The sequence below is a fragment of the Hippopotamus amphibius genome, chromosome 4 (assembly GCF_030028045.1).
Source record: "Hippopotamus amphibius kiboko isolate mHipAmp2 chromosome 4, mHipAmp2.hap2, whole genome shotgun sequence".
In the NCBI taxonomy this organism is placed as follows: Eukaryota; Metazoa; Chordata; class Mammalia; order Artiodactyla; family Hippopotamidae; genus Hippopotamus; species Hippopotamus amphibius.
In genome coordinates, this window is record NC_080189.1 from 53,249,218 (window position 1) to 53,267,760 (window position 18,543).

General features: G+C 36.8%; 1 protein-coding gene across 15 annotated transcripts in view; it reads left to right on the top strand.

Annotated features, from left to right (window-relative positions):
* ADAM22 (ADAM metallopeptidase domain 22) overlaps positions 1-18,543 on the top strand; it is a 215,177-nt gene that overhangs the window by 171,298 nt on the left and 25,336 nt on the right. For all 15 annotated transcript variants that reach the window (XM_057731544.1, XM_057731549.1, XM_057731551.1 and 12 more), the window contains 7 exons: positions 1,769-1,819; positions 2,044-2,107; positions 3,731-3,836; positions 6,101-6,220; positions 9,811-9,979; positions 13,312-13,426; positions 15,826-15,916. In XM_057731544.1, the coding sequence (XP_057587527.1) occupies positions 1,769-1,819; positions 2,044-2,107; positions 3,731-3,836; positions 6,101-6,220; positions 9,811-9,979; positions 13,312-13,426; positions 15,826-15,916 (716 nt within the window). The remainder of the gene's footprint in view (positions 1-1,768; positions 1,820-2,043; positions 2,108-3,730; positions 3,837-6,100; positions 6,221-9,810; positions 9,980-13,311; positions 13,427-15,825; positions 15,917-18,543) is intronic.

Sequence of the window (18,543 nt, forward strand, 5' to 3'; positions counted from 1 at the left end):
GACATTCCATTCCCATAGTCAGCGATTTTTTTCTGTCACACCATTTACATTTGACTTGAATTTCTCTTCCAGTGTCATCACTTCTCATTTCTTTGCTGCATTTTCTTCTTTTTTGGCCAGTTTCTTCTTTCAGTTATCTGGTTTTGTAATATGTCACATGGTATCACTCAGAGACAGAGAGGCAACAAGCTACATCCTTTGTTGTCTATGCATGAACTGTGTGAACAGATGCTCAGCAACTGATCACTGACAGACTTTGAAAGAAGTGACTAGGTGGGTCATTGACCGTGATGGACACCTCTTATTTACCTAGCGATCAGTGGACTGAAGAGCTAGTAGCAAAGTTTGTGCTTCATGTAATTCCTCAGAGTTAATCTACTGTGATAACTGAAATTGGAACTGTGTCCTTGGGTTATTGGTGTTATTTAACAGAACCATGGTGAGTGAAATTCACGTGCATTGGAGCCATGCGAAGTGAAGACTGCTCAAGCCTTTCTCTAGAGAAGAGGGATTCGGTACTAGTATATCTACTTTAACCATTAACAATGCTTTATTTTAAAGGTGGTCATCCTAAGAGATTAAAGATCGTTCGTGTAAAAGTATTTTCCATTCTTACTGTCTAATTAGCATTGTTTTTCTAAGCTCACGCCGACTGATGATGAGGCTACAATGAGAGATTACCTCATTGGCTCTGGGAAGGAAAGTATATTAGAGCAACTTCTTTAGAACATGATTATATGATCAGCAGGGATTTTAAAAGAATTCTGAATCTGAAAATGATGTACTTACGGAGATGCTTTTATTGCACTGGTTGTAACAGCATAATTTTGAGGTGCTTACAAGCGAATATTTTCGTACATTGATTATATGATTTGTTAGCTCAGGGCAGTGTGTTACAGCTGTAAAGATGATACCTACAAAAACATTTATTATGACATAAGGGAATTTGTATGGTGAAAGTAGAGGGCTGAGAAACAGAATATAAAACAGTATCTACAACTTGATTATACTTATGTTTAAAAATCTCACATTTTGTAGAAAAAGGTAGAGGAAAAAATATACCAAAATATTAAAAAAAAATAGTTGTCTTTGGGGGGTGAGAATTTGATAAAATTTTGTCTTTTGTTTTTCTTACTTTTTTACATTTCCTAACTTTTCTCAAGTGGTTATGTAATTACTCTAATGATAGAAAAAATACATAATAAATTTTAAGATTACACTCTGTTTCTATCCACATAAGAATGCTTTGCAATCTTTTCTGCATTTGCAATAAGGAAAAAAAAGCGGGGTGGTTGGGCTATAAAAAGCATGTCTTTTTCTAACATGTCCAGGTTAGACTTCTGCTTGAGAGCCATTTTAAGTGTAAGGAAAGGCTGTGTTACTTCTCTTGGTAAAAAAAAGAGGAAACCGTAGCTATTGCTTCATCTGTTGGCATCCTCCTTGCTTTTGCTTTCTGCTCTTGTTTTTCTTGCTCTGAGGAGTAGTGTGTCTGTATAAGTTAGCTGAGTCACTGCTGTCAGTTCTTTTTATTTGTAAATAAGGATTTACAAATCAACAACTTTTGCCTCTGGTAGATCCATATTTTTAGGGAAAAACCAGTTGTTTTCCCTTTTGTTTTCTCTTGATCTTGTTTGTTTTTATTTTTAGGTGGTTTGGGAGACTACCCTGTATTATCAGACTTTATTTTTAAAATGAAAATTTTAAAGGGATTAGCTCATCTTGACGTTTTGCTGTGTATTTGGTTCACACTTCTGTTTTCTTTTCCCAGTGTGCCCCCAATATTCATAAGATGGATGGCTATTCATGCGATGGTGTGCAGGTAGGTTACTTCATCTTTACCTAACTGTTTCATGTGTAGCAGCATGAAAGAAATACTGAAGTCTTATCAAAGTAGGAAGATCGTATAAAATGTTTTGTAATTGACTCTCAAGATAAAAGGCTTTTATAATACTCATCTACTAGTTTTTCTAGTCATATTTACTTTTTCAGTTATTTGACAGAAGCAGATGTCGTGTCGCTAATGGGTATGTTTTTCCATTTTAGGGAATTTGCTTTGGAGGAAGATGTAAAACCAGAGATAGACAGTGCAAATACCTCTGGGGGCAAAGTGAGTAAATAGTATGGCTTGATCCTTTTCAGAGTATGGTATCTGGCCCAGGATATGTGAGCTAGAAATAATTTTTTAACCGCTATATGACTAGGGTATTTTCAAAGCTACTGCAGGTCTTAGTAGGGACACTTGTGGAAATTAGAGAAAAGCACCTCCATTGAGAAGACACAGCCCCATACCTCTTGGCAGTGTCTTTGGACAGAAAGTGCCTTTGCTACCAGGCAGGTAAAGTCCGCTCTAGGGCACATGCAGCTTGGAGAACAGAACAAACCTAGATTTCAGCTCCTCTTATGCTCTCTTTAGCTGAATATCCATCCTTAGGCAAAACCCATCAACCACCTGGGATGGACATGGACCCTGGATAGGGCACCCTTGGATAAGGACTGTAGCGTTTTAGCTAGAATTGCTTTTTCTTCCTTAACTCTCTTTCTTAAACTTAGCTGGTTTTCCTAGTTATAGATGAATTTCTGCCAAGTTAGCTCTGCCATATGAGAAAGAAATTTTAATGTTATTCCCTTCAAAATTTGTTAGCTTTTCAGAGGGAAATAGATAACATTTATATCTAAAACATATTTAATTTGAATATATATTTAAATGTGTTTTTTTTTTCATAAGTATTACTGGCCCTCTTGAAAGCACTTTTTGTCTTAAACTCTTTCAAAAGACGGTTTGTATTAGGAAGCAAGCTATAAAGATAAGGATAATCCTTAATTGCCACAAATAGTGTTGATAATCCTTTTGGGAGGGGAAGCGTATGCTCTCTTCTGAACAACTAGAGAAATGTTGGGACAAAGAAGAATTTGGTTATATAGGGTTATGCTCTGGATGACGAAATATGGTTTTTGCTTCCTCCCCTTGAGAAAAAATAGTGGCTGACAGCAAGAAGTGGGTAATTAGTGAAAATACACACACACACACACACACACACACACACACACACACACACTGACAGTCATCTTGTGACTAGTTTGCAAAAATTATTTTGATCTAACTCTTGGATAGCTCCATCAGCCAGCCTTGGCTTTAGCAAAAATAAAATCCTGACAAAGATGCTGACATGACTTAAAACTGTTATTTGACTTTCCAAGATTTAACATGAATTCAAGTTTGTTTAAAAGCAGAGTAACATTTTTTGATAGCTGTTAAGAATTAATAAACAAGGTGGAAATAACTGCAGTTTCTTGAATCTTTATAGTGCATTGCTCTTTTAATAAAATTGTCTTTATGATTCATAAAAGTTGCTGAGTGAGAAATTCTTGCTTTATATTTGGCACTGAGATGAAAGCATTGAGTATTCATTCAGTGAACCATTTGGTAGCATCTTCCCCTAATTATTGGCCAAAGTCTGAGGAGTGTTGTTCTCAGAACCTGTAGCCTGAGTCCTATCACATATCTAAATAGATTTGTTTTCCATATTTTAAATGAACAGTTGTGAAAAATGTACCTGACTCATGGATGCTTTGGGTATAGGGAACTCTTGTGAACCATAGGTACAATTTTGGGAATTGATAACATTGTAGTGAAAGAGAGTCCTTCACAGGTATTTCCCCCTTACTGCAAACATGTTGAATAGCTTACGTGGTATATCTCTCACTGATAGAAAACTCTCTTCTGCTTCAGAGGTGACAGCATCAGACAAATACTGCTATGAGAAACTGAATATTGAAGGCACCGAGAAGGGTAACTGTGGGAAAGACAAAGACACATGGATACAGTGCAACAAACGGTGAGATGAGAAATTAGCCAGAGTTTATACCTCAGTTGCAGTCATTACTTTTTGAGTGACCAGGACTTTCCTGTTTTCTGCATTGCATAAAGCATTCTTTTCACCTCATCTCTTCCCAGAGTTCCAGCATCATATTTGCAGAAGGCTCCCAAATCTTAACACACATTCTGACCTCTCCTCTAAGGCTCAGGCCATGCCTATAGCTGTCTCAGGTCTTTCTCACCTGGAAGACACCTGCCAGCATCTCAAAGGCAACGAAAATTAAAGCCAACAGAGTGTGTCCTTAGTGCTGGTAGACTGAATTAACTGGCTCTGACTTTTATAAACGACTCTTTTTGCCGAAGGTCTTAATATCTCGCTGTCCTTCTGTTTGGAAGCCTCAGAGTGATCCTTGAGGCAACCTTCCCTCTGGCTCATTGTCCAAATGCCAAATCATGTTCATTCTTCTCTTGTGCTCCTCCTCCATTTGTCTTTAATTCATCCCTTCATTTTTATTCCTATTGCATTACCCCAACTAAGACCGGTATCAACTCTTCAACTATTCCAAAAACCTCTTAATAGTTTTCTATGCCAGCGGTCTCTAGCATGCTCCCATCAGAGTAATCTTTTCCTGAATCTTTTTAACCATGCCAGTTCTTTGTTCAAATTTCACTGGTTCCACATACTTAATTAATAGTGAGACTAATACCCAACATCTGTTGAGTGCACACTATGTGCTAAGCACTGTGTTACACGTTATATGAGCTGTGTTATCTAATCTTTATGGCAGTTTGCCCTGTTTTATGGGGGAGGAAACTGAGGCACGGTTAATTAATTTGACCAAGGTCATGTAACTAGGATATGATAGAAGCAGAGTTAGCAGTGGTCTGAGTTTAGAACTCTCCTCTTAACCACTTCGCTGAGTGTCATGCTGTCTTGCTTATCAAACAGAATGGAACCTTAGCTTGGCACTGTACCTCTTCCACAATTTGCCCCCAACATACATATTTTGTTTTTTCTTTTCTACTCTTCCAAAGTCTAGCAAACCTGGCCATTTCTAATACATCTTACTGTCTTACCTCCATGCCTGTGCATGTGCTATTCGTTTCTTAGGAAGCACCCTCTGTACTCACTCAATTACCAGTCAAAAATTTACCCATTCTCAAAGCCCCGCTTGGACAACGCACTCTCCCTCCAGTAAATTATTTCTGGATTTACTCTGGAAATAAATCCTCTCCCTCTTCACTGAACTCCCACAGCCCTTTGTACTATTTTTATGGCCCTTTCCACCAACTCTATGTTTTCTAATTGTTTAATGTATGTGATTTCTCTTCTCACGCAGACTATAATTTCCTTGGGGATAAAAATCACATCTAATATTTTTATATATCCTAAAGTATTTAGTAAACGCCAGTAGAAAATGTTGATGCATATCTCTTCTGTGTTAAGAAAGCATTTTTGTTTATGATAGGTACAATAAAATGATGATATAACTTTTAAAAATTATTTTTCAACAATGAAATAATACATGTTTTTTCTATGTTGGTGATAGATACAAGTCTTAATTTTTCTCTTTTTCTAGCAGATAAAGGCTAATATTTCCATATATAGCCTTGCTGGCCCACTAGTCAGTCTTTGCAAGATATTTGAATATGTGTTTTTCATTATCTATATTAATAATTAAAACGTGTTAAATATAGAGAATATGTAAGATAGTATTTAACACAAATGAAGGTATTTTACAAGTTAAATTAGAATTGTGTGTGATAGCTGAGGGACTAGTGAAATCTATTGAAAAACGGATTATGAGCCTATGTGGTTGAGAATCTACAAAGTATATGCAATGTATAATCTCTTCCTTAGTTCTGGTGCCACAGTTGAAGAAAGCACTGTATTCTAAAAGAATACTCATCCGAAGGTCATTCATTCACTTACCAAATATTTTAAAAAATGTTTTAGTATATCCAGTGATGTGTTACGGGGAAAGAGATTCAGATATAAAAGAAGTCTATTTGATGGGTAATTACCTTTAGGTAAATACTAAATGGACAATAAAGGAAAAGTTATGATTTTGGTGCACTAACAAGAGTTTCAAAGTAGACACATTTTAAAGCCGGGGTAAACTAATTTGAGCTGATTTTATTTTGCTTGTTATTTGAGGAAATAGTATAGTTGATAAAAAACAAATGTTAACATGAGATAAGATTATCTTTCTAACTGCACAAGGTTTGCTATGTCTTTGGGGAAAGAAGTAAAGTAAATACTTGGTACTTTTTTTAACACAGGGATGTGCTTTGTGGTTACCTTTTATGTACAAATGTTGGTAGTATCCCGAGGCTTGGAGAACTGGATGGTGAAATCACATCTACTTTAGTTGTACAGCAGGGAAGAACATTAAACTGCAGGTAATGATCTAACCATTCTATGAGAACATTAGTCGTCTTATTTCCCAGAAATGCAGTTTAGGATTACTTCTGCTTTCAGTTCATGTGTATGTTAGTAAGATGAAATGGACTCTAAACCATAGAGGTGATTAAGTAAATCCTGACAGAAAAGATATGAAAAGGAGAATTAGTTGAATGTGGAATATTATATGGTGGCTAGCGTTATGTTTAATTGGTCAGTAAAATCTTGCAGGGTTTATTTTTCATTTCATTCTCATTAAGAAAAATGAAAGAGGGCTTCTAGGTAAAATCTGTAGATTGAATATATGCATCTTCTTTTGCTCCCTTCTGAAATCCTACTAAAATGACACCAAATGAATCTTTTTTTAGAAGTCATATATTTACAGGGAAGCAGAGAAAGGGAGAGGGAACAATAGCAACAGAATTTTGGAACGTGGAGAGCAAATAGATGTGTGGTAAATGATTATGAAAACTAAGAAAGACAAATATCATATGACATTGCTTATATGTGGAATCTGAAAAAATGATACAAATGAACTTATTTACAAAACAGAAATAGAGTCACAGATGTAGAAAACAAACTTATGGTTACCAGGGAGTAAGGGGGAGGGGAGAGAGAAATTGGGAGATTGAGATTGACATATACACACTACTATATATAAAATAGATGACTAATAAGAACCTGCTGTAAAGCACAGGGAACTCTACTCAATACTCTGTAATGGCCTATATGGGAAAAAGAATCTGAAAAAAGAGTGGCTATATGTATATGTATCACTGATTCACTTTGCTGTACACCTGAAACGAACACAACATTGTAAATCAACTATACTCCAGTAAAAAATAAAAATAAAATAGATAACAACAACAAAAACAAACAAACAAACAAAAACTAAGAAAGCTGAGGTCCTAAGTCAGTAATGGGGAAAACCAAGAACGAACCCAATATATACTGTCAGTCTTGAAAGGCTCAAAAATAGGCAGCATCGTCTATTTCTGGAAGAGAGAGTAAAGGAGTTGGGGACTGGGGAAGGAGCTAAAATAGAGAAGATAGATGAAGTCTGTTAGAGAAGCTGCTAGATCCACAGATTACTTCCCTGACTCTGCTAATCTGGGGATTGCTCACCCTCCCATGAAAGATTTGAGCTTTACAATCTGCAAAGAATAAAACAGAACGTTTCCAAACTGAAGGACGGCAGGAAATACTAATATCGAATTTGTATAGACGTGGTCCAGCCTCGTTGGTATTCAGTCAGAAAGTCCTAGAATTTCCAGTCATCTGCCTGGTTCCTCAACTCAAATATGAGAAGGTTATCAGATTTGTGAAGGAAGGCTCTAACAGGAAAAGAAAGAGAGAGGGAAAGAGAGAAACAACCAGAAAATACAGCAACCACCTATCAACATTTATGAGAGATAAGCTATTTCTATCATGAAACAAGAATAGAGTGCTATTTTTAAAAATGAGGAACATTAAGAAAAGATAAGAAAAGAAAGGCTGTTGGGAATTAAAAACATGATGGCAGAAATTAAACTCAATAGTTGAAATTATTTCCCAGAAAATAGGGCAAAAGAGGCAAAGAAAGGGAACATAGAGCAAAGCTCACCACATTAGAATAAAAATAATAAAGAACAGAGAAAACAGCAGGGAGGAAATTAGCAATGAGTAACTGAAGTAGAGTTATCTAGAACTGTTGGACTTGAATTTCCATATGCCAGGCTCACAAGTGCAGGGTGCAATGAGTGAAATCAGAGACACACTGAAACTTATCATTATGAAATTTCAGAACCTTAAGACAAAGAAAAGAATCCCAGTTGTTTCCAGAGAGGAGAGAAAAAAGTATCAGGCATCAGAATGTTTTAGGATCTATCAACAAGAGCCCTGGGATCCAGAAGACAATGGAGAAAATCATTTCCAAACTAGAATTCTGTACCTAGGCAATATATGAATCGAGGGTGAGGGTAGAAAAATAAAGATACGTTTATATATGAAAGTTTCCCCAATGTTTACTCCCCTGTATCCTTTCTCAGGAAGCTATTAGAAATTGTGCTCCACCAAAATCAAGAAGTAAACTAAGAGGGAAACACAGGAAATTTAAGGAAACAGGATACCCACCACCGAGAGAGACAGGGCAATCCTCTAATGAATGGTGAGGGGAAATCCAAGATGTTCAGCTCTGTACTATTTACAGGGGCCAGCCAGATCGGATAGGAGCAGGGGAAACTTCAGGTGGAAACTCCAGGAGAGGTTATTTCAGGAAGATGAACTGATGTTCAGACACATCTTAGTGGAGATTTTGACAGCAGAGTTGGGTTAAATTTGAGTTAGTGATAGATAACAATTAAGAGACTTGCTAATCCGAGGGAGGACAGTAAGTTGTACAAGGAAAAGAAGGGGTTTAATTACGGTGTACTGTATCACTTAAATAACATTTACATAGTCATAATAATGCAAGATTTGTTATTGATTTAACTATTGATCAACAAAATGTGTGATGGAAGGGTGGGGAAATAGATAAATTCTCAAATTCCACAGCGGGAAGTCAGTTGATAATACCTAAAATGGAAACATTAAAAATAGTAATACAAATTCATTATTTAAAGGTATGTACATAAATAACAAAAGAATCAGTTAAGAGTAGGACGTGGTTTCCTCCAGGGAGGGCTCTACGGAGGAGCAGGGAGCAGTGGATGGCTCCACTGCATTTTAAAAACCAGTTTGTCTATTTAACTCTTAAAACTACATGCTTGCATAATTTTGATAAAAATAAACAAGGATGGAGATTTTTGTACTAGCATTGACATGGTACCATATGAATAAAGTGATTATGAATATACATTTTCAGTTCCCATCCTGTTTATTTAATTAATTAATCTGTATCCTGTTTACTTTTTATTCCTACGTAATATATGGGCTTGCTACACTGAATAGCTGGTACAATAATTTAGCCATTCTCAAATATACAGTTCATCCTTGAACAGCACCGGTTTGAACTATGAGGGTCTGCTTATACACAGATTTTTTTTCAGTAAATATGGATTCTTTTCAGTAAATACATGCTACAGTACTACACAACTCCTCATTGGTTGAATCCGTGGACTCGGAACTTGGACTTTCAGCTGTGTGGAGGGGTGGCGCCCCTAACCCCGCATTGTTCAAAGGTCAACTGTAATTTGTAAATAGAATGATCTTTTTGGGAAATGTAAACCAAAACAAGAAATTCTCATCCTTGTTTGAAACATATTTGAAATTGTGAAACCTACTTATTTATCAAGTCAAATGCTAGTAATAATGGCTTACTTATTTATACATAATAGCCAAGGCAGAATGATAAAGCCATTTCAGTTCTGACCCTTGTTATAATAATTATGTTTAAATCCTAAGATATATCAATATCTCTGAAAAGAATTAGATCAAAAGATTCAATTGCTTTCTCCATTTAGAGGTTGAAAATGTTTATGCTACTGTTTTTTATTAGATAATAAGGAGAAAATAAAGTGATGTTGCCTACTTTTTCGTTTTTAAGCATATTCTCAAGATGAATGTGAATTAATAGAATCCCCTTTTCTTTTTGTTTTCAATTTATTTTTAGTGGTGGGCATGTTAAGCTTGACGAAGATGTAGACCTTGGCTATGTGGAAGATGGGACACCTTGTGGTCCCCAAATGATGTGCTTAGAACACAGGTGCCTTCCTGTGGCTTCCTTCAACTTTAGTACTTGCTTAAGCAATAAAGAAGGCACTGTTTGTTCAGGAAATGGAGTAAGTATTAAGTACCGCACCAAGGGGAACGATTCGGTCCTTTTACATCACAGAAACAGACGTGACCCTAAACTGCTTATTTCTATAATTATAAAAAACATGCTTATTCGTGTTTCTCCAGCTGGTATGTAAACAGTCATGTGGTCATAGGCTTTTGGCTATTTCTGCTGTGTGATTTGTGAAAGCCTGGGAATAAGAAAAAGTTTAATCTTCCTAACCAAGTTCTTCTGTCTTCCTCTCTTGTCAGGTTAAATTGATCTTATTTAATATAATGCCAGTTTTCTACTGATGCAAGTGACCTAGGAGACACCTTACTATAATGGGATAAAAAAGGGAGTAAAAAGCAGGGGCAGTGGCCACAATATTTAACAACGGGATGGTCCAGGCACTGACCGGTTAGAACAGACCATGAGTAACTGCCACGGCCACAGCAGTGGGCACCAGCTGAGGATAACTTCTAGATATAGAAGCAGAATAATTAAGGAAGTGTTTCTCAGAAATGAATAGAAAGAATGATGATACTTAAAAGACCAAATTCTATGCTTTCAGTCATGTATCTGATAATGTAGGTCCTATATAAGTAAGTTTATAGGTTAAATAAACATGCTCTATTAGTGATTCCAGTTTTGTAATTTTTCAGCTAGGAATTCCTACACTAACAAAAACTTCTTGGTTCTTTTTCTTTTGGCATGTGGTATGATTTTCTTTTTATCCTCCTTCTGGATTCTTTGCTTAAACTGGTTATACAATCCAGTTGAGGTAAAGGATCCCTGTCCTGGAATTGTAAGCCTTCCATCCTCCTCATCCCATGTATTTCTCTGAGGGATATGCCAAGAATTTCCTTAGGGAGGTCTTAGTAATTGTTACTTTTTGCCAAAGGATGGGAATTCTTATAGCACAAGAGAATAGAAAAGACATATAGTAAGTAGTTCTGCTCCCATAAAGGGATCTGCTAAGTCTTCATTCCTTAATAATAAAGAGGATGTGGGCTTCCCTGGTAGCACAGTGGTTAAGAATCCGCCTGTCAATGTAGGGGTCATGGGTTCGAGCTCTGGGCAGGGAAGATCACACATGCCACAGAGTAACTAAGCCCTTGTGCCACAACTACTGAACCTGTGCTCTAGAGTCCGTGAGCCACAACTGATGAGCCCATGTGCTGCAACTACTGAAGCCTGCACGCCTAGAGCCCATGCTCCGCAGCAAGAGAAGCCACCACACTGAGAAGCCCGCTCACCACAGTGAAGAGTAGCCCCCGCTCCCCGCAACTAGAGAAAGCCTGCACGCAGTAACGAAGACCTAACGCAGCCAATAAATAAAAATAAAATAAATAAGTAAATTTAAAAAAGAGAATAATTAAAGAAAAGATGCTAGCTATTAAAAAATAAAAATAATTAAGAGGATGTTAGGGAGAGATGCTTTTTGGGGGGACAGGAGAAAAGAGTAATGGAGTTATTTCTTGATCATTATGCTAATGAATAACTGTAACTTATTCATCTAGAAGACCTGAATGTGTAACGCCGAGTTGTATTAATTAACTGTTTAAGGAATGAGTAAATTAGTGATAGACACAAGTAAATCAGGTGGCAAATAGCATCCAATCATTTATAATAATTATGCATAATACAGAAAGGTTATATCCTATGCATTTTTAACATATAGCAACTCAACTCTGTATACATGACAAAAATTAAAATGGGAAATACAGTAGGTATTCTCTATATAATATACATCATGTAGGTTAAGAATGTGGGCTTAGAATCAGTCTGAATTTGAATCCTGGCTCTACTCCTTACTAACTGGGCGAGATTGGGCAAACTACTTAGCCACTCTGTGACTCACTTTCTTCCTCTGTAAACTGGGGATAATAATATTGCCTAGTCTACAGGGTTGTTGTGAAGAATCAATGAATTAACACCTGTAACTTATATGTAATACTTGAAACAATCCCTGTGACATAGTATCACTGTTCTTGTCACTGTATCACCGGTGCTGTTGTATGATATGGAAACATTCTTGGAGAAGCTAGTTGACCTGGTTATGGTTGGTTGAAAAGATAGTGGTGAAGTGGAGTCTCAAACCCAGGCCCTTTTTTTTCCTTCCTGCGTATTTTTTAATCTGCAGAAATTTGCTAATCTGAATTAATTTGAAATCTGCAATTTGTTAATCATATTTTATAGTTACATTTAGATCTGCATGTATGTTGTCTTCTGGCAAATTCTAATTCAAGCAGACAAGAGATAGAAACCCATCCAGTCAAAACCTGCCTCCTGGAGAACTTCTCTGATCTTAAACCTAACTGAATTCTTTCCTACTTCCCACTCCTTTTTTTAAAATTTAATTAAATTAATTTATTTATGTTTATTTATTGGCTGCGTTGGGTCTTCATTGCTGCATGTGAGCTTTCTCTAGCTGTAGCAAGCGGGGGCTACTCTTCATAGCAGCATGCAGGCTCCTTATTGCGGTGGCTTCTGTTGCAGAGCATGGGCTCTAGGCGTGCAGGCTTCAGTAGTTGCAGCACATGGGCTCAGTAGTTGTGCCACACAGGCCTAGTTGCTGTGTGGCATGTGGGATCTTCCCTGACCAGGGCTTGAACACGTGTCCCCTGCATTGGCAGGCAGATTCTTAACCACTGTGCCACCAGGGAAGCCTGATTCCTAAGATCTTAGATATAGATTCTGTTTCCTGGATGTATAAATGAAGACATTGTCTGCTTATTTTTCAAAATTTGGTGCCATTTTGTGTGAATTTTTTTCCTAGGCTTTGTTTGAGGGAATTCTCAGTTTCCACAAGCCTGAGGTAGCTAATCTCTGGAGCTTGGGTTGAGGTGCCCAGGTTATGGTTTTGTGCAGTTTTCTTCTCAGACACTACAAAGCCTCAAGCCTCCCCTCTTCTTTGTCAGATTTCTCTTTATCTCATCTGCTTCCTAAAAGATGAATAAAATTTTGGTATAAAAATCCTTTCTTTAGAAGAAAGAAAACTTTGTATTGGGTAATTGGCAAATGATTGTAGGTCTGGTTAGTTTTTTAAATTTCCCTCTTAAAATTTGAGTTAATGAAATTCAGATCAATCATTTCATTGATTTTTATTTTAGACATATAAATTCATTCCTGTGTTAACATTCATTGTTCCCTCTGGGTCAACTGTTGATCTCTAGAAAATATATTTTTTCAAGTACTTGAGTGAGATATAAAGTAATTAGTAGTAGGAAGAAAGTACCAATAAATTTTCAGTCCCATCAAATTCCAGGCATATAATAATTAGAAATTAATGTTTATTTTTCATGCCTCTGTGCCAGAGAGTTGGCATTGATTGTTGGTTGATTTTGATTTCAGGTTTGCAGTAATGAGCTGAAGTGTGTGTGTAACAGACACTGGGTAGGTGAGGACTGCAGCACTTACTTCCCTTACAATGATGATGCAAAGGCTGGCATTACTCTCTCTGGCAATGGTAAGGTACTTAATTTGGTCCCATTATGTTGTCTTTATGCACAAGGAAAGAGAAAACTGCCCTTCTGAAAGTTTCAATTGAATTATTTTTATATAACTCAAATACAAGTTAAATCCACATAAAGATGAATTACAATATACAACTGGGGCCCGCCTCATGAAACTGTTTTTTCCATTAACTTGTAATGATATGAAATATTAAATATAACTTAGTCTACCGATTCAGCCATATCTTGTCCTATATCAGACTGAGATTTTCCAAGTATTGTACTCATTTTGGGCTGACAACCAACCCTAACGTTTCTTTTAAATGAAGAAAGTAGTCAAAATTCTTAAGTGTCTGATTTTATATTTTATATATTTTATGTTTTTATATATTGGAACTGAATAAATGAGGGAAAATTTGATTTTGTTGGCTTTAATATTCTTTCTTAAAGAACCTCATTTATATTCAACTCCAGTTCTGTAGTCTGGACTGTAGATAATTCTAGACGTAGTAACCTTGGCCACGGCGCCTGTAAGGGGTTCAACATGGATAAGAAACAATGGGTGCAGTTCTAAAAACTAGAGTGGCCCAAGTAGAAAAGTAGAAATTAAATGCAGATAGTGGAAAGAAGACATACCTTGGAGATAAATGTCCCCTTTTAAGCTATTTTTATCATTTCGTTATTGAGTATTCTTCTGCATAAAGTTCCAATCCTGATGTCCATTCACCTCCAAAGAATGAGAAAATGATTATTTTCATTCTAATCATCCATACAGGTTAAACATCTTAGCCAGTGTGACTTTAATAATGAAACACAGAATGATTAGGGTTTTGGCATCCTCAGTCTTAGCAATGGTAGTGTGGAGCTGGTTCCATCAGTTAATACAGAGAGGAGGCTATTCAGGCACGTGGATTTAAGTGACTTGTCAAAAGTCATACTATTGCTTAGAAGTAATCAGGACTAGCATCCAAGTTTATTGATCCCTGTTAAATCCCTGCGAGGAAAGGAAAGAGAGGCACATAGGCTAGGTCTTGGAGTAGGAAAATCCCAGGGCCCAGGAGGTCCTCTGGCATCTGCACCCACCCATGCCACAGAGGACTTGGGCAGGGGGGATTTGGCCAGTCTTCTAGATGCCCGAGCCCTGCTGTCCCACATGACTACTGAGGGCTCCCAGACAGAGAGCTGCGACTTCTGTCATGGGAAATTGGAATCTGCTCTGCTCACCCATGGTTACTGACCTTTGATGTCCAGAAGGACTCCTCAGGAGTACAGCAGACAAGGAGTGAGCTGAGCTGCTCTGGGTGAGAGCCCTGCAATTTAACGTGGAGTATATAAAACTGGTCTCCTGGTATCAGAGCCAGGCCTCCTGACTGCCTTTTCTGCTCTTGGGCTCTCACTTGCACTTGCTGTCCAGGCCTTTGACTCCCTGGGCCACTCTCAGTGCTGTGATCCCTTAAGGATTGCATCGCAGCCTGCCCGACAGTGGGTGCTGCCAGACACAGCAGTGCCATCACCCCGTCCTGAGCACCAGCCCTGCCCTGGTCCCCAGTCATCTGGTGCAGCCTCACTCTAACACCTCACCAGCACCAACCTCCAGCTCACCAGACTCTGTCTTTTCCTTTGGTGTTTCCTTCTCTAGGATACCACAGCCATTATTGCCAAGACTGGAAACTACAGTCTTTATCACCTATACCACCTGAGCATTGATTCTGTTAATCTCTAGATATGTTTTCTCCCTTTCAAAGCTTATATTTATGTAGACAAAATATCACACAAAATAAGGACCTTACATTGGTTGTCAAAATGGAGTGATAGAAACAATAACATTTCTAGAATTTCTGAGGAAGAGATCAGGGTCAGAAAGAACATGGATTTCTACATATTCCTCCCCAGAGGGTGCTATGTTATATGGTGACATAGTGGTATCACCCCTCCTTTCTTCCCCTTATCTTTACTCTCCTTTCTTTTAGTTCAGTGACCTCATTATATTTGCCAGAAAAACACCTGGAAAATAAAACTGTGCAAAATGTACTTGGACAGGAATTAAAAGGAAACATACACAAGTAATCATTTTTTTAAAAAAAAACAATTGATATGGATTGCTAAGTTATGGTTGATTTTTCTTCCCTTAAAAAATACCTACTTTTCAAGATATATGCAAATATCGAATCACTGTCATACACCTGAAACCAATATAGTGTTATGTGTCAGTTATATCTGAATAAGTAAATAAAGTTTGGGGAAAAAAAGATTCTAAAATTAGAGTGTAAAGGAAAAAAATACCCACTTGTTAAAAAGAAATAATGTTATTAGTGTGATGATTACAAATCTGCAGGATAAAGTTCCTGAAAGAATTTTATATCAAAATTTCAGTTATATACACTGATCTTCGTCGTCTCTTCTTTCCCCCCAGGTGTTGCTGGTACCAATATTATAATAGGCATAATTGCTGGCACCATTTTAGTGCTGGCCCTCATACTAGGAATAACTGCATGGGGCTATAAGTAAGTGAAATGGCTCAGTGTGTTACTGTCAAACTATGCTTTAAAATATTTATCTAAATGAATTAAACATCTGGGAAGTTTTGTATCATTGGATAAATATGCCTGCAGTGAAAATCAGTCTGGCTCAGTATTCAATCAATGATTGTACTTGGCATGATTAGAGGTAATAATAATTTATCATTTTTTAGATTCTGAGATAACTCCCTTCTATTCTAAAAATACTGCATACTATTTTAAAACCATTACATGAAGTAAAATCAATCTAAATCACGTCTCATACAAAGGCAGTGTTGGTTTGCTCTTTAATGATGCAGGTTCTCTTGACTTCAACCCATTCCCCCAAATCTAGGCAAGATAGTGAATTAAAGGGCGTAGTGCTTTAATATCAAAGGTCATATCAACAAGAACAACAGCAGGATCTGCTCCTGAATGCTTTCCCTATGGCCACACATCCTGCCAAGAGCAAAACCTCTCCACAACAAGTATGAAGGAGGCCCTGTTATTTGTTAAATATGTGGGCGTTTTTGTGTGAAGGAAAAAACTCTTCAGAGATGTACTTTTTTAAAGTTAAAATTCAACTATAAGTTACAATTTTTAGAAACCTAATTCTTCAAAGTTCAACTTACAATTTTTTTAGTTCTATTTATACAGTTTAAAAAGTTATACACTATATAACTTTTGAATATTGGATCCCCTTAGCTAGGCATTTAGCTAAGTAAATGACGTCACACATTTCAAACTTATTTGTGTACTTAATATGTTCATTTCTCTTTTTAAGTACTTCAATCTTATAATGTGAAAAATTTCCTTAGTATTCAAATAACTTATTTATGTTTAATAAAGTAAAACTTAAATGTGGCAAACCTTAAGTTTTTTAAATATTTCAATTTAAAATCATAGTCCTACTGATCTCTGAAGTGATGTATCAGGTCCCCAGGCTTGGGGTGTTTCTCTGTTTAGAAGGAAGGCCTGCAAATGTTGCTCGACTTTTTGGGTATTAGCCCATTTTATAGGTTTTTTTAAAAAAAAATTCATAGATCAAATTTGGTTTACTAAAAGACTTGGGAATTAGAGTTTTTTAGACTTTAAAATTACCCCAAACCTTTCCGTAGACTAGGCATTATTTAATTATTTGTTGTTGTTGTTGTTATTACTTGACATGGTTTTAAGCCAATTAAGTTAAAAGTGTATATGGCTCATGCTTGTTGTGAGATCAAAACCCTGAAAGTTTCTTTGATTGAAAAGGGAGAGCAATTATTTGACTGCCAGGATAAACTTTGTATGTTATAAGTATTAAAATGCAGAAAGACAAATGCAGAAAGACATTTAACGAACAGCACAGACAGCAGGGTAGAGTTTAGCATAACATAGTTAACATGGCATGACACAGCAAAGGAGGGCACAGCGTGGTGGGGATGCTCTGCCCTGATGAAATGGGTAGCCAGCTCCGTATCAGCTCATAGATGCTCCGTACCTGTGTGCCTCTTTAACGTGCAGGTCGTTAGGCACGTTGCTTACTTACATGTGCACAGGCTGATTTCAACATAGCATTCAGAGCTCAAAATTATGTGTCTGAAAGAAAGGCTTTTCTGTGTTTGTATTGTTTGGGCTCTCCTCACACCTCAGGTGAATTAGCCCCATCTTGGAGTCATACTGTTTCCTCAACTTCCCTTACGCAAGACTGTGTAGTAATTGCCATCCTAACCTTTCCTATTTTGAAGGAGTTCAGCAGTTTCATTTGGTCACGTGAAAGGGAAAGCAAAATTGCTAGTTCTGTGTTGTGTGATTTTCTGCCACCTACTGATGCAAGTTGATATTTCATGTTTACAATCTTGGAAAAAATTACCCTTTCAGAAGTATGAAACCTAAACATCTACTCCTACTGCTAATGAAATTACCTGTGTCTGTGTGTTTTAATGAAAAGTACTTCTTTCTGTATATCATTTCTTATTTGTATGAAATTCAAGTGGTTTCACTTTTGTTTTCATTTCTGAATATATGTACTTTATTATTAAGGAAAAAGACACATCTTGTTCATACCACAGTATTATCTTCATCAATAATTTGAACCTGAGTGATGAAAGTTTTAATGTTACTAAATTTATTCAGAATATGTGTAAAAATAGAATAAGGATATAGAAATTTTAATACAGGAATTAAATTCGTGAATATGCTGTTTCACATATTCTATTTAAAATTCTAAAACCAATTTAGGACCTGAGAACTCATTTTCTCATTAATCCTTCCAATTAAACTTTCTACCTCTGATCCAAGCCTTGGGGGAATGGCAGGAATAGGAAATGAGGAATACTTATTTGGAACTGGTGGACTGCTCAGGTAATCAGATTGAGAGAATAGAAAGTAAAACACATTGAATAGAAAGATTTTGGCTTATTTTTCTCCCTGATCTGATGGTTTCAGAAATGAAAAATATTAAGTATCAAGTTGGCACTTTTACTTTATGAGCACTTAATTCAACAAGGTACTCAGAGAGTGCATGGAATAGATAGGCAGGTAAAGTGCTGCAGATGAAATCCACATGGAAACATTAGTCTTGATCTTGGAGGAGGGAGCCGACTGCTCAGTTGCTTGACCTTCCAACATGTCTTCAAAATATTAACACCTAA